The following is a 16645-nucleotide window of genomic DNA, read 5'->3' as shown; positions in this document are numbered from 1 at the left end:
TGTTCGGATTTACTTTTATTACAAAATACCCAAAATACCCGGAACATATCTGAGCCGTCTCGGATGCAAACAAATTGACCAAAATGGTCCGAACAAACTGGACTGGATCCTTCCCCCTCGGCCAAGACACATACCTTACCCACCCAACCCTGGCACCTAGATTTGATATCAATCTATCATACTACACAATCTTAAGTAGAACTCAACCCCCAAAGCTAGTTTTTGAGATGACGGTGTCTTCACTCTTATATATTCCATACTAGCGTTCGGCCCGTGCACGGGACAACAAAAAAAAAAGTTCACACCGATCTTTTTTCCCGCTCTTGTGCACGGGATAAACACAATGCTAGTAATAAAATAAAAGTGAAAATGAAAAAGATGTCATAAATGAAAATTACATATGCTTATAGTAAAGATTGATTACTTTAGTAACTAGGCGACGCCACATACTCAACTTTCCAAAATCCAAGCATATGTTAGTTGGAGTGTACCACTGCATTTACTAACAACTAAGCTTTTCAAGCTTCAAGGACATAATGGCATAAACAAGAAAAGTTAAGGGCGAGTAAAGGAGAAAGAAATATCTATACATTACTTAATAACAAATTCCTGTTCTACATAGAAGCCAAAAGAAAAACTGGCATCAAATACACTCCATAAGCATGGAGGCCTGGGTCCTCTGAAACCCTAAAATCCGAATGCAGAGAACCGAAGTATGGAAATGATATGAACATAAAATATCATACAAGTCACAAAAATGAAAATGAAAATGAAAATGAAAATGAAAAATGAGAAAAGAGAGGATAAAATGCAGTTTGTCTATGATACAATTGCTTTTGAAAAAAAGAAACGGAGTTGCCGAGTTGGTACAATGTAGGGGGAATGGATCACAAGCTCTGCTATAAGGTGGCTAGTAGCCATATATGCAAGAGCAACCAATAGGCCATAAGTCCAAGCCTTGCTCTCGGACGACTCATCAAAGCTCGACCACCAGATACCCTGAGAATATATACGAAAATAAGTGACAAATTTATGGCAAGTACCTTTATCAACATATCTCTGTTCATTTAAATAATTCGGATAGTTCAAACTTCAGACATATGCTACAACATGAAAATGGAAATATAAAGAGGTTTGCGGACATCTAATTCACCCGATCAAATTTTAAGGCAAAACTAAAGGGAAATTCAAGGAACTTTACCAAAGTCCATCAATCCGGTCTGCAATCATATTCCCTTGTAGTGGAACGAGACCCGATGTATTCAAGGGCTTGAATATATGACCTGCAAAGCAGGAGTTCAATGAAAGTTGCATTGAAAACTAGTATTTGGGAAAAAACCAGCAAACCTTCAGAAATCACACCTTTATCTTCATCAGTTTCCTCGTTTTTAATCAAACGGTCAGATTCGGAATTGATGTCGATTGCAAGGTGATCATTTGATCCCTTATGCAGAGTTCGCGCATGGGCGGTGAAAGCAGCCGGAGCAACTGCTTTCTTTGTAATGGGTCCTTGCATAAGCATTAGGATGCAACATATTACAGGTGCAGTTCCCCCCCCCCCCCCCAAAAAAAAAAAAAAAAACCGCCTATATAGCATTAAGCTGAAGTTTATACGAGCAAAACATGCAAGATTCTTACCGCATCTTCAATTTCAGTTATCTCTGACCGAGTAGGCAAAGAAGATGCTTCAAAGATACTAGTTTCTCGGGCAACCTCAGGTGAAATAGACCTATACCTTGTTTAGAATCTTCAAGAAATTTAATCTCATTTGACAATTCGTCCACAACCTTTTGGCTTCCAAGCAACTTGGCACTGAGTTCCTGGGCTTTGGATTTTGAATTTTCAGATTCTAAAATCACAGTCATAACCAGCTTTTCTAAAACTGGTATGAATCCTCTAACACCAATAGTTTTTGGGTCTTCAACTAAATCATTACCTCCTAACTTCTGAATAATTCTTTCCAGAGTGAACTCTAGCTCAAATAATTCATTCTTCATATTCTCATACTAGTCTTGCTTGTCTAAATTCTGTTGTTCAACTTTCTCCTTCAGATGTTCAATTTCCTGAACCTGCTTCACAAGGGTTGACTGCAATTCTTCCTTCTCATGAGATAAGGAGTTCATGTGATGCATCATTGGAGTAACAACATCAATTATGTAGATAAGCTTCTTTGCATGGTCTGAATTATGGAAATCAGTATCTCCTACTTTGAACTCGGCAAAAGGGACTTCAAGGTCATTTACTTTATCATAGAGGGATTTCACCTGCGATGCTGACATGAAAGCTTCTTCAGCCTCTGAAACAAACACCATAAAAAGAAACGTTAGAGGCTACAATAAACAGTAATGACATATGTTCAGAAAGATTGAACGAATAGAATTACCTTTTTCTTTAGTCGACAAAGCGTTGCGTAAGGACGAGATTTCTGCTTCTTCGTCGTTCGTCTTATCCTCCTTTGCCTCATAATCTTATACTTGAAACCTAACCTCTTGGTAAGATTTCTGTAATGCTTCTACATCATTCTCCAATTTAGAAATCCTACTGTGGTTCAAGTCCCTTTCTTCTATGGCATTTTCCAAACTTATTCTGGTTTCTGTCAAATTGTTCTCGAACTCTTTGATTGCATCAGCTGATTCATTCCTTATATTCCCAAACTGTTTAATTAGATGTCCAACCTTTCTAGCAGCAAGTGACAAGTTATTTGCAGTTGTTAGGTATTTGATGTTGTCAAGTGTCGTCTGATGTTCTGCTACTGCATCTCCACTGACTTCTCTAATTTCTGGGACAGAGCTCACTTTCACCGGATTGTTCTCAATTTCAGCCTCCAGTTTGTCAGTTGCATCGGTACAAGCTGACAGTAAAATCAAAATGTCATTTTCAAAATGACGATCTTACTTTCCTGTGCCTGCCTAACCATTTCAAGGTTATCCACCTTTTGCTTCTAAGATATAATTTGGTCACCTTTAAGCATTAGTCCATCTCTTGTTGTAAGCAATTTTGTCAAAAGGGCTGCAATAAATTCATCCATCAAAGCAGAACAACCTTCAACATTATCTGCAAGAATCTTGTTTCTAAGATGAAATCCTTCAACTGTTTTGCTGAAATAGGATTCCAAACTATCACCATCTTCTGCATTGGCGTGACCCTTGTTCATATCTCCATTTGCAATATTGTCGACGCCAGCTGCGAACTTCGAGAAATCGGAATCTTCCTACACATATGGAGAGAGAAGCAATGAAAAAATGAGACTTAAAAAGCAAAACTGTAAAATGAAAACTGCCCTGATATTATGCCTCCTAGTTCCAGGGAAAAAAAAAACTGGGGGATATTCATTCCAGCTTGCAATATCAACGCTTCATAAATAAAGGAGCTATTCTCATTTTGCGTAACATCACGTTCAGAAGAGTGTGTACTGATCAGAATCTATATCACATTACAATGAGAAATATCCTACATGGCACATTGATTGGTTTGGATTGAATCACTATTCTAATCTACTACACAATCCAATGATCAGGATACAACTCTGAGGACATTTATGAGCAAGGGAAATTTAAGTGGTAAAGAGATTTGGCTAAGGAGGAGATAAGTTTGTAGGTTTTGAGCCATAGTGTTGCTATAACTTAAAATCCATTATTATGAATACGAGGAGAGATTCTTCTACACTCCACTCTCTGTTACAAACTTTCATCCCGAAAAAATTTGTCGCAAAAAACAGTGCTCAAAAACTAATTGGGAGAGGAAAATTTCAACATAATGACACAGCTCTTAATTGCTGAGCTGCCGGTCAAGATATTTGAATTTTAAAAAATCTGAAAATTTAATAACATAATATTTGATTATATGGTGTTCATGTTGTAACAAAAACCAATTGTAATTTTCAATGGGTTCTCAGGGATTGGTTAAAAATTTTCCTAGAGAGTCTTTTTTTTAAAAACAATAATACTATGAAAAAAAATTATGCAAATAGGATTACCACCACCCAACTTGATACAGTCACACAGGAAGAACATCTACAAAATAAAATAAAAAACTTTAAAACACAAAAAACGCGTTGAAATACAAAATATTTTAGCATATACAAAATATGATCATCGTAACTATTACATTTGTATTACTTGGGGTCAAACTTTGCCATAGTGCCTTCAGGCACCGGTAATTGCTAGTTCAACAATAAAATACTATAACAAAAAACAAATGGGAAAAAAGACTTCAAGAGGCAGAAAAGCCGGAGATGCATTCCCCACCTTGGTGGTGGTGGTTTAAATGCAGAATTTTGTATACAGCGTTTTGACAAAACAAACTCAACATTTTGCAGCATCGGTAACATTAATTTGAATATTACCTTTGTGACAGCAGGATAACTTTGCAGTGGTTCTGATTGCATTTCGACATAATGATTCTTCATGTCTTCCAGAAGAACATCCATATCTCTGAGGCGCTCCAATTTGAGCTCAAAGCTTCGTTTAAGTAAGGACAACAGGTTATCATCTTTCAAAAGCAACTGAAGACTGTTAAGGTGACTGGAAAGCTCCAGAGACCTACTATCCAAGCTGCCAGTGGTTCCAGCTAACTCTTCAATACATGCATTTAACTTGGTATTAAGTGCCACTATCTCTTCTCCAGCCTTTTCCTTTTCCCCAACCAGTTTGGAAACGTTATTCTCTGCCTTCAACAAAGCATCTTCCAGCAACTTTATTGTTGAGTATGAATCTGTAAGCTTGATAGATTGGGAATCAGCTTCTTCATTTCATTTTGCAAATTAGTTCTACCAACTTGCACATTATTATTCTCCTCAGTATGCAAAGCAACGTTTGTCTCCACCTGAGATAGTGCATCTTCAAGTGATTCTATAGTTCCATAGGCCTCTGTGAGTTTTCCAGTTTGGATCAAAACTTCCTCCTTCACTTTTTTTAGCTCCGTTTCTGCTGAAGCTCTACTATGGTGAGCTTCTTCTTTCTCATTCATGAGTTCAAATATGTTATCCTCGGCTTCTGATAAAGCATCTTCAAGCGACTTTCTTGTTGAACACATTTTAAACCAACGGTTCCTCTATAATCGATCAACCCATTGGGTTGACAATAGAAAATACCAATGTCTATTACTTTATAATACAAATTCACATGTCACATTCTTATTCCTTTACCAAACTTTTGTGTTTTTTACATGTTAGATGTACTTTCTGTTTTTCCTAAATGCCTATTTTGCCCTTAGTTGTTCACCTCTATTTTTTGCTAGTTGAAAGTTCACGGCTACTTTTTGCTCCTTTTTTTAATAACTCAGCTAGCCTAATCTTACTGCCCCAGAAAAATTGATAACACCTATGAAGGTTCGAACTTGAGACCTTTGGAAGAAACAAACTCTAAGTCTCAGACTTTACCCATAAAAAAATCTCATGTTTCCAACATCAGCAGCAAGGCACATACAAATATAAAAAGCAAAATATAATCAAATTTAACTTACAATTGGATATCAAAAATAACCATCAATATGCATAAATAGTTTACCTTAATTCCTTTACAAAATCACTTCTCAACTACCCATATTATTACTATTTGTGCAAAACTTTGCAACTTAACTGAGTTGTGATCTTTCAAAACAAAATAAAGTTAATCCCCAACTTGCCATGTTCCTGCCATCATTTTGTGCAAAAGTCTTTCAAATTGAACTCAGATCCTTCAAAAACAAAATATAGGGGTGTTTCAAGTAGTAAAAAAATTGTAGTAGATTTTTATTTGTGATTGAGAAGTTGGTAGGTTTTTCCGGTAGTGAATAAATTGTTGATCGGTTTACGAGTAAAGTTACTGTAGCAAAAAAATTGACAATTTTTTGTTAGTGAAAACAAGATGATAAAATGCTACAACTTTTTTGTTAGTGAAAACGAGATGATAAAATGCTGAAACTTTTTTATTAGTGAAAATGAAATGGTAAAATGCGTTAAATTCATAGCGTTTTTTATTAGTGGAAACACCCCCTAATTAGGACGGCAAACGAGCCGAGTCGAGCTTTACCGTGCTCAAGCTTGTTTATTAAGTTTTTAATGAACCCGAGCTCGAGCTCAGTGAAAACTTAACGAGTCGAGTTCGAGCCGAGCGGGCCTTGGCTTGACTTGAGCTCGAGCTTGTTCACGAGCCTCAACGGATCAACAAAAAATGTATATATATGCTAGAATTAAGGATATGATTTAGTCAATATTTGATTTGGTCAATATCCTTAATTGTGTAATCTTATTTTATGCCATAAGTGTAGAATATTTCCATGTAATCTTGTATTCTTTCCTTGTTAATGTTTGTACTATATATATTGTACAACTACGATGAATGGAATTATCAGAAAATTACTCCACAATTGTGTTTATTTTCATGGTATCAAAGCCACCTTCAATCTCCTTTTCTTAAACTCTAGGAATTGAAGTAGGTCCTGTATTCACAATTGTTGGTGTTTCTGTTCATATCATTCCGCTGCAAAATTTTCTTCTAGTGCCGTCATGGCTGAAGTAAGTGGTGGTAAATCACCAAAGAAGAACGAATCTTCGACTATTGTGTCTGGTATGTCTTTTACTGGAAATAGTAATTGGATAATTGACTCTGGCGCAACAGACCATATGACTTGTGATCGTTATAAGTTTAGTCATTTATCTCCTAAATGTTCCAAAGCCACCATCACCACTGCTAATGATGTATCATCTCCGGTTATTGGAGTTGGTACAGTTCCATTATCTTCCACGTTAAAAATCCATGATGTCTTATTTGTGCCGTCGTTAAATTGTAATATTCTCTCTGTGAATCAATTAGCCAAATCTCATGATTGTGTTGCTCTATTTTTTCCTACTCACTGTGTCTTTCAGAACATCCATACTCGGGAGAAGATTGGCAGTGGTAGACAAATGGGCGGATTGTACTATCTTGAAGATGGATTCCAACAATCCGATAAAAAAGGGCACGCTCTTGTGGTAAATGGAGATTCGATGAATAAAAAAAAGGAGAAAATTTGGTTATGGCATAGGAGATTGGGACATCCTTCCTTTGGCTATCTTAGGAAATTATTTCCATCCCTGTTTCATGGATGTAATCTTTCAGATTTTGTTTGCGAAACTTGTGTGAAAGCAAAAAGCCATCGTACTAAATTTCATTTGAGTGATCATAAAACAGATTTACCTTTTTCATTAGTTCATTCAGATGTTTGGGGACCGGCCCCAATTTCTACTCTTAATGGGATGAGGTGGTTTATAACTTTTGTTGATGATTGCACTCGCATGACTTGGGTTTATCAAATGAAACACAAGAGTGATGTTTGTTCAATTTTTCGCATGTTCCATCAAATGATAACTACTCAGTTTGGTGTTCCAATAAAAGTCTTTCGTTCTGATAATGGTGGTGAGTACGAAAAGAAAGAATTGATGGAATTTATGCACTCTGAAGGGATTATTCACCAAACATCTTGCACAGATTCTCCTCAACAAAATGGTGTCGCAGAGCGAAAAAATCGACATTTATTGGAAATTACTCGGTCTCTTTTAATTGGGGGTCATGTTCCTATTTACTTGTGGGGTGAAGCTTTGAATTCGGCGGTCTATTTAATGAACCGTACGCCATCCAGTGTTCTTAATTTTCGAAGACCATTGGATGCCCTTTCTGACCATTGCACTCTCCCACCGGTAGTACTTCTGGCTCCACGAATTTTTGGGTGTGTGGTTTATGTTCATTTGCATCCGCGCCAACGGACTAAGCTTGAATCTCGTGCTTTGAAGTGTGTTTTTGTGGGATATGGGAACAATAAAAAAGGCTACAAGTGTTTTGATCTAAAAACTCGAAGGCTTTATGTTTCCATGGATATTACCTTCCACGAGACCGAACTTTTTTACAGGGCGCCAATTCCTAATTTACCATTTTCAGGGGAGAATTCAGACGAAGTGATAAATTATGCAGAACTGGAAGCATTTTTTACCTCAGAAAATATTTCTTCGTCCGGAGATTCTTCAGGACAGGGTGAATTTTCAGATGAAAGGGAAGAGTTATCGGTTGTTGAACCAGAGACGTCTCATACTGAAGATAATGCTCTTTATGATAGTACAATGCCTCCCAACAATTCAACACAACCACTGAGCCAGTCTTCTTCTGAGATTCCTCCAGAGGTATCCACTAACCCTAACTCCACTGGTAGTGATGATCTTTTTTCTGAATCTCAAGTGTCTCAATATCGTCTTCCGCCTCGTTCTAATCGTGGTGTACCACCTGTTAAATATGAGCCTGATCCTAAATCCAACGTTAGATACCCCATTAGTAATTATGTGTCTTGTCAAAAACTGTCCAAGTCATATGCGTCTTATGTGCTACAGTTATCATCTGTTCCTATTCCTAGTAAAATGCAGGAGGCTCTAGCAGATGATAGATGGACTCAAGCCATGGCAGAAGAAATGGCAGCGCTTGAGAAAAATGATACTTGGGAGCTTGTGACTCTACCGAAAGGAAAAAAGACCGTGGGATGTAGATGGGTCTTTGCGGTCAAGCATAAAGCAGATGGGACAATTGAGAGGTATAAAGCTCGATTGGTTGCGAAAGGATATACGCAATCTTATGGGGTTGACTATCAGGAAACTTTTGCACCTGTTGCCAAACTTAATACAGTTAGAGTGCTCTTGTCTTTGGCGGTGAACCGAGATTGGTCACTTCTTCAGTTTGATGTAAAAAATGCTTTTTTGCATGGAGATCTTACAGAGGAAGTGTATATAGATCCCCCTCCAGGTGTGGAAAAATACTCAGATATTACAATGGTATGCAAACTTAAAAAGGCGTTGTATGGGTTAAAACAGTCTCCAAGAGCTTGGTTCGGTAGATTTACCAAGTCTATGAAGAGCTTCGGATATAAACAAAGCAACTCAGACCATACGTTGTTTTTAAAGCATCGAATGGGTAAAATTACTGCTTTGATTATATATGTTGATGACATGGTGGTGACAGGAGATGATCAAGAAAAAATTGAGAGCTTACAACGACACTTGGCCTTAGAGTTTGAAATGAAACAATTTGGAGATTTAAAATACTTTCTCGGAATCGAGGTAGCCCGCTCAAAGAATGGTATTTTCTTGTCTCAACGAAAATACGTTCTTGACTTGTTAACTGAAACAGGTATGCTTGGATGTAAGCATGCAAATACCCCTATTGAACAAAATCACAAGTTGTTTAATTGTTTACATGTAACTTCTACTGATTAAGCAAGATACCAGAGACTTGTGGGAAAATTAATTTACTTGTCCCATACTAGGCCAGATATTGCTTATTCAGTATGCGTAGTAAGCCAGTTTATGCATGATCCTCGTAAACCTCACATGGATGCTGTGGAACGCATATTGCGATATTTAAAGTCTGCTCCGGGTAAAGGGTTATTGTTCAGCAAGAATAATCACTTGAAGGTAGAAGGTTACACTGATGCAGATTGGGCTGGTTCATCTGACGACAGAAAATCTACATCAGGATACTTTACTTTTGTAGGGGGCAACCTTGTGACTTGGAGGAGTAAAAAACAACAGGTGGTAGCAAGGTCAAGTGCAGAAGCTGAATATAGAGGCATGGCTTTTGGAGTATGTGAGTTACTATGGTTGAGGAACTTGCTTAAGGATTTGGGTATTCACTCTCAGGAGACAATGAAGCTGTATTGTGACAACACTTCTGCTATAGAGATTGCTCATAATCCAGTCCAACACGATCGGACGAAGCATGTGGAAATTGATAGGCACTTCATTAAAGAAAAACTTGAAGCCGGAATCATTGCTTTCCCGTTTGTGAAGTCTGCAGACCAACTAGCCGATGTCCTTACCAAAGCTGTTGCCAGCAGTGTTTTTAGTCACTCTTTAGACAAGTTAGGCATGTGCGATATACATGCTCCAACTTGAGGGGGAGTGCTAGAATTAAGGATATGATTTAGTCAATATTTGATTTGGTCAATATCCTTAATTGTGTAATCTTATTTTATGCCATAAGTGTAGAATATTTCCATGTAATCTTGTATTCTTTCCTTGTTAATGTTTGTACTATATATATTGTACAACTACGATGAATGGAATTATCAGAAAATTACTCCACAATTGTGTTTATTTTCAATCCTCACATAGGCCTAATACAACCAAAAATATTTTTATTGTGAAGGTATACTTTCATTTTCTTATGGAGTGGGGGTGTACTAGTGTGTGTGCGCTCTCGCCTCCCTTGGTTGACTGGAAAGTGAAAACGAAAAGAACAAATTATGAAATAACAATAAAAACCCTAAACTTAAGTATATAAACCCCGGTTCGCAACCCGACTCGAGCTGAGCTTATCCTAGCTCGAGCTCAACTCGTTTACAAAATGAGCTGAAAAATCGGCTTGAACTTATTCGTTTAACTTTCTAGCCAAATTTAAACGAGCTACTAACGAGCCGAACTACGAACGGCTCGGTTCGTTTGCAGCTCTAGTGCCCTACCCCTAATATATATCCCAGCAACTTCCGAGGAAAATGACTCAAGGGAGGGTTGTTTCCGTCATTTAAAAAGAAGACCATTTAACTGCCATTTACCTGCCAAAATGCTCTCAGAAACGTACAAAATTAAAAAGGTAAGGACCCACTTGGGCTGACGGTAGATTTCTCCTTAAACCAATCTGTACACACATCACCACCACACATTCTAATCAACCAAGCATGTTTTTATGGCTTTTTGTATTCCGCGGTTTGCACATTTTATTTTTAAACTATGGTTAGAATGTATAGTATGAATTTAAAGAGCGTTTGAGAAATGTCTGCAGAATACATTTTGCAACCCAAGTAGAGCGTGAAAGTATAATCACCAAAATTGATTATGAGTTAATTTTTTTTATCACGTTTTGTTTATTTAATTATTAGTATATTACTATGTGTGGAAAAAAGCCATTTTACACGGTTTCTTTTTAGATATTGATTCTTCCACTTCATAAAAATATGTGCGTCTCATGTTTGAAAAATTTTGCCATTATTTCGTTATGAAGATTAAAAAAAAAAACATAGAGGCCGAAAATTTTATCACTACATAATATTATATAAATACAACTTACAGAACATTAGGCAAATTAATTAACCCTGACTTCATAATCAAGCCATTCAACTCAGGTGAAAAAAAGGAGACAGAGAAAAGGAAAACATTTATTAATCTTCTCTAATACCATTTTTCAATGGCATTGTCATTGCTTATTCTTCTTCTGCAGCTTCTCTTGGCCTCTCTTTCGCATCCCCGAAAAATACCAAAATAGAGACCAATCCACTACTGCATCCGGGAGCGCTCGTATTAGGCACCATTGCAATGAGTGTGTCCAATATGGCACGCAAATTTGATCGTAACCAATTGCCCGTAAGCTTGCTTTGCTGTACGTCTCTGGCGATGGAATGAAGAAGGAAGATCTCCTGATGGGTATCATTTTCGTTGCCACGAGCAAAGGGATCTGCGGATGGGCACACAAGGTGAAAATGAACTATTTAGTGACACTGGTAGAAGATAGAAAGGTTGTTGGTTTTTTGGCTGGTGCATATTTGTTGAGAAGTTCTAGATGGAAGTAGAGCAAACCTGGCATTGCATGTCAATTCCATGTTGCTTGTACTCCAAACTGATGCTTCTAGACATCATTGCAATGAATCTGCAATATAGTCATAAAACTGTTATTTCGCGCCCGAGGCCTGACAAAGTCCAAACTTCGTTAGGCCTCGGGCCTAATATTACAGTAAGGTGACGATTGGGCCTTTGATAGAAAGGAACTTTTGTGGGCATATCAAGACGGATGTCCGTAAGATCCTTGCCTGTTGTCTCTCACGCACTCCAATCATAAGATACAGTAACAAATCTCAATCTCATAACACATATGAATCTCGAGGTATAATGATACACCTGTGTGTGCATTAATTAGGACAAAAATACGATTTTGTGAAATAGGACCGGTGTTGTGCGCAGACGAAAATACCAGAAATAGGTATTATGCAGGATGCAAACTTTGGATATTGTGAGGCTGCCTCAGGTGGAGGCCACAGGCCCGCAAGTCTAGTTCAACAAATAGTACATACATAGTACAATCGACTGAAGTTGTTCGACTTCCTTTCATAATTGACTGTCCAGACTGATGTAATTCTTGTCGAATATTAGAACCGATTGAAAATAGATCTTGTTCTTTCCAAGAATTCCTTCACATGTGTACCCGAGTACTCAAAGAGTCAAGATGGTCGTATCCACATTCGATCTTGTGATAACAAGTTTGCAGATTGCATTTTGGTGAGATTTACAGGTTAATAACGATATCGAAACCATCCAAAGTCAAGAAAACATACACGATTAACACAAACGGGTGAGTACTTCTAATTGATCAAGCCAAAGTAGAGCAACTTACGCTTTGGTGGCGGCGTAAATGGTTAAAAGAGGGTAGGAAGAGACTGCAACAGAGGAACCAGAGCCAATATTCACGATTGCACCTTTTTTCCTCTTCAACATCCCCGGTAAAACTGCCTTGGTCACCCAAGTAGTCCCCACAACGTTCACCCCAATGATACTCTCCGCCATCTCCAAATCAACCTCATGTAAGAACCTCGGGAAAGGGTACGATAATCCCGCGTTGTTAATCAAAATCCCCACATCCAATCCTGCGATCCCTTCCTCGACCTTCTTCGCTATCTCATCTCCGCGAAGTTTGGAAAAATCGATCACAATTGTCTTAACTGAAGCATTTCCACCGTTTTCTTCTTGGATTTGTTGACAAGTAGCTTTAAGTTTCAAAGGGTCTCGGCCAACCAGTACGAGGCTGAGACCCTTTGACGCCAACTCTAAAGCAAGGGCTTTGCCGATTCCATTGGTCGAGCCCGTGATTAGAGCCCATGAGCCATACTGTTTCAGATTCTTTGGTGGTCTTAGAAACATCACCCATACCCATGTCAAAAATTTGGCCAGGTGATTGCAAAGAGAAATGAAGCCTAAAGTAGCTATTGCTATTAGGACGAGACTTTGCAACTCCATGGTCATGTGAATGGTGTTTCTTTCTAAGTGTAGGAGATCATCAAAAGTGTATGATAATTAGGTTCAGAGGTATTCCCATTCTCTTATTAACCTTTTTTTGAGGAGAAGTGATTTTGACACTCCATGTTTAGTCATTGACACTCCACTTTTTATCTTTATCTTATGTGAAATTACTAAATTACTTCTTATTTTGTTAGTATTCATCTACTTTCTCACACATATAAAGGTATTGTTGTACTCCCTCCGTCCCGATTTGTTTATCTACTTTTTAACTTTAACATGTCTCAAATTGTTTATCCAAATAGAAGTTGACTAGGAAAAATTTCCTTAATTCCCTTTCACTTTTCAAAAAATCATGTATTGGGAAATGGGCATTCTCATTAATTGTTCAAAAAGTGTGGGTATTTTTGGAAAGGAAATTAATATTCGCACTCCACGTTTTACCGATGGTGCTTCAGTTTGTTCATGAAGTTACTAGTAACTTCACGTTAAAATTAGAGCGTCATCAGTGAAAAGTAGAGCGCGAAAATCAATTTCCTTTTGGAAACTAAAAACATTTTGAGTGTAATCATTGTACTTCCTTAATAAGTTGAAATCCCAAAATTGGATAAACAAATTGAGATGGAGGGAATAGTAATTTCAAATAAGAAAAAGATAAAAAATAAAGTGTTTATGGCTAAAATTGAAGTGCCAATATCAATTTCTTTTTTATTTGAATTTTTTATTACTTTATGTTAAGATTAGGTAACGGGGATCTCTCACCCTTAATAAAATACTCAAAACTTCACGTATGTTTTTCAAGCCACCTACCCAACAGTATTCCACCACACAACTGGCACTAGCAACCTTGTACTATCTACTTTCAACACAGTTGCCCATTTGATACGAGGAAGAGAGAGAAAAAGGACAAAAGAACTTAAGGCCTCGTTTTGTAAAAGTTTTTATTTTTTAAGTATTTATTTTTGACTTTACGAAATATGTTATTTTCTCATAATATATCATTTTTAATTAAAACAAGTACTTTAAATGAGATGTCTGCTAATGGGAAGACCGAGGGAAGGGGAGTGAGGGAAAAGAGAAACGGATGTAATTTCCATCGGTCCACTCTGTTACACAATTTTGGGTAAAACTCTATCTCAAAAACTATCTATGAGGGTGCTCTCACCTACTTCATATTGCTTTGGTACTCCGGTATGGTGAAATTTCGTTTCACATCCTATTTCACGTGCAACATACTCACTCAGCTAAAGACACATACCTTACCCACCTATCCCAGGCACCTAGTTTTGATATCAATCTATCATATTACACAGTTTTAAGTAGAACTCAACCCCCCAAAGCTAGTTTTTGAGATGAGGGTGTCCTCGCTCTTACATATTCCATACTAGCGTTCGGCTCTTTTAACGCACGGGACAACAGAAAAAAAAGAGAGTTCACGCCAATCTTTTTTTCCCACTCTTGTGCACAGGATGGAACACAATGCTAGAAATAAAATAAAAGTGAAAATGAAAAAGATGTCATAAATGAAAATTACTTATGATTATAGTATAGATTGATTACTTTAGTAACTAGCCAACGTCACATACTCAACTTTCCAAACTCAGTTGTCCAAAATCCAAGCATATGTTAGTTGGAATGTAACACCGCATTTGCTAACAAATAAGCTTTTCAAGCTTCAAGGACATAATGCCATAAACAAGAATATTTAAGGGCGGGTAAAGGATACAGATATATTTGTACATTACTTAATCACAAATTCCTGTTCTACATAGAAACCAAAAGAAAAACAGGCATCAAATACTCTCCATAAGCATGGAGGCCTGGGTCCTCTGAACCCCTAAAATCCGATTGCAGAGAACCAAAGTATGGAAATGATATGAATATAAACTATCGTACAAGTCACAAAAATGAAAAGGAAAAATGGATAAAATGCAGTTTGTCTATGATACAATTGCTTGTGGAAAAAAGAAATGGAGTTGGTGCAATGTAGGGGAAATGGATCACAAGCTCTGCTATAGGGTGGCTAGTAGCCATATATGCAAGAGCAACCAATAGGCCATAAGTCCAAGCCTTGCTCTCGGACGACTCATCAAAGCTCGACCACCAGATACCCTGAGAATATATACGAAAATAAGTGACAAAGTTATGGCAAAGTACCTTTATCAAAATATCTCTGTTCATTTAAATAATTCGGATAGTTCAAACTTCAGACATATGCTACAACATGAAAATGGAAATATAACAGGTTTGCGGACATCTAATTCATCTGATCAAATTTTAAGGCAAAACTAAGGGGAAATTCAAGGAACTTTACCAAAGTCCATCAATCCGGTCTGCAATCATCTTCCCTTGTAGTGGAACGAGACCTATGTATTCAAGGGCTTGAATATATGACCTGCAAAGCAGGAGTTCAATGGAAGTTGCATTGAAAACTAGTATTTGGGAAAAAACCAGCAAACCTTCAGAAAACACACCTTTATCTTAATCAGTTTCCTCGTTTTTAATCAAACGGTCAGATTCTGAATCGATGTCGATTGCAAGGTTATCATTTGATCCCTCACGCAGAGTTCGCGCATGGGCGGCGAAAGCAGCCGGAGCAACTGCTTTCTTTGCAATGGGTCCCAGCATAAGCATTAGGATGCAACATATTACGGGTGCAGTTCCCAAAAAGAAGAACTGCTAATATAGCATTAAGGCCAAAGTTTATACGAGCAAAACATGCAAGAGTCTTACCGCATCTTCAATTTCAGTTATCTCTGACCGAGTAGGCAAAGAAGATGCTTCAAAGATGCCAGTTTCTCGGGCAACCTCAGGTGAAACAGACCTACCTTGTTTAGAATCTTCAAGAAATTTAACCTTATTTGACAATTCATCCACAACCTTTTGGCTTCCAAGCAACTTGGCACTGAGTTCCTGGGCTTTGGATTTTGAATTTTCAGATTCTAAAATCACAGCCATAACCAGCTTTTCTAAAACTGGTATGAATTCTTTAACACCAATAGTTTTTGGGTCTTCAACTAAATCATTACCTCCTAACTTCTGAATAATACTTTCCAAAGTGAACTCTAGCTCAAATAATTCATTCTTCATATTCTCATAGTCTTGCTTGTCTAAATTCTGTTGTTCAACTTTCTCCTTCAGATGTTCAATTTCCTGAACCTGTTTCACAAGGGTTGCCTGCAATTCTTCCTTCTCATGAGATAAGGAGTTCATGTGATGCATCATTGGAGTAACAACATCAATTATGTAGAAGAGCTTCTTTGCATGGTCTGAATTATGGAAATCAGTATCTCCTACTTTGAACTCGGCAAAAGGGACTTCAAGGTCATTTACTTTATCATAGAGGGATTTCACCTGCGATGCTGACATGAAAGCTTCTTCCGCCTCTGAAACAAACACCATAAAAAGAAACGTTAGAGGCTACAATAAACAGTAATGACATATGTTCAGAAAGATTAAACGAATAGAATTACCTTTTTCTTTAGTCGACAAAGCATTGCGCAAGGACAAGATTTCTGCTTCTTTGTCGTTCATCTTATCCTCCTTTGCCTCTTAATCTTCTACTTGAAACCTAACCTCTTGGTAAGATTTCTGTAATGCTTCTACATCACTCTCCAATTTAGAAATCCTACTCTGGTTCAAGTC

General features: G+C 37.5%; 4 protein-coding genes across 5 annotated transcripts; all 4 read right to left on the bottom strand.

The window, feature by feature from the left end:
• Positions 1-586: 586 nt before the first annotated feature.
• On the bottom strand, positions 587-16611 carry LOC131311637 (trans-Golgi network-localized SYP41-interacting protein 1-like). Of its 2 annotated transcripts, XM_058339163.1 has the most exons (6): positions 16474-16611; positions 15735-16386; positions 15475-15623; positions 15315-15395; positions 14802-15112; positions 587-652 (listed from the first exon to the last, which is right to left on the bottom strand). In XM_058339163.1, the coding sequence occupies exons 1-3, from the start codon at positions 16532-16534 to the stop codon at positions 15482-15484; spliced, it is 855 nt and encodes a 284-aa protein (XP_058195146.1). In that variant the 5' UTR covers positions 16535-16611; the 3' UTR covers positions 587-652; positions 14802-15112; positions 15315-15395; positions 15475-15481. The 2 variants fall into 2 exon arrangements, with proteins under 2 accessions (XP_058195146.1, XP_058195145.1); XM_058339162.1 differs by lacking the exon at positions 587-652 and having other exon boundaries at positions 14722-15112.
• Positions 639-1542, bottom strand: LOC131311638 (trans-Golgi network-localized SYP41-interacting protein 1-like). The gene is made up of 3 exons (XM_058339164.1): positions 1363-1542; positions 1202-1283; positions 639-999 (listed from the first exon to the last, which is right to left on the bottom strand). The coding sequence occupies exons 1-3, from the start codon at positions 1520-1522 to the stop codon at positions 900-902; spliced, it is 342 nt and encodes a 113-aa protein (XP_058195147.1). The 5' UTR covers positions 1523-1542; the 3' UTR covers positions 639-899.
• On the bottom strand, positions 1767-4744 carry LOC131311639 (uncharacterized). Its single transcript, XM_058339165.1, has 3 exons — positions 4346-4744; positions 2384-3211; positions 1767-2296 (listed from the first exon to the last, which is right to left on the bottom strand). The coding sequence occupies exons 1-2, from the start codon at positions 4427-4429 to the stop codon at positions 2942-2944; spliced, it is 354 nt and encodes a 117-aa protein (XP_058195148.1). The 5' UTR covers positions 4430-4744; the 3' UTR covers positions 1767-2296; positions 2384-2941.
• LOC131311636 (very-long-chain 3-oxoacyl-CoA reductase 1-like) lies at positions 11014-13061 on the bottom strand. Its single transcript, XM_058339160.1, has 3 exons — positions 12381-13061; positions 11570-11639; positions 11014-11447 (listed from the first exon to the last, which is right to left on the bottom strand). The coding sequence occupies exons 1-3, from the start codon at positions 13004-13006 to the stop codon at positions 11190-11192; spliced, it is 954 nt and encodes a 317-aa protein (XP_058195143.1). The 5' UTR covers positions 13007-13061; the 3' UTR covers positions 11014-11189.
• Positions 16612-16645: the final 34 nt, after the last annotated feature.

This window comes from Rhododendron vialii, chromosome 12a (assembly GCF_030253575.1).
Source record: "Rhododendron vialii isolate Sample 1 chromosome 12a, ASM3025357v1".
NCBI classification, from domain to species: Eukaryota; Viridiplantae; Streptophyta; class Magnoliopsida; order Ericales; family Ericaceae; genus Rhododendron; species Rhododendron vialii.
This window is presented reverse-complemented; position numbering and strand designations above follow the sequence as displayed.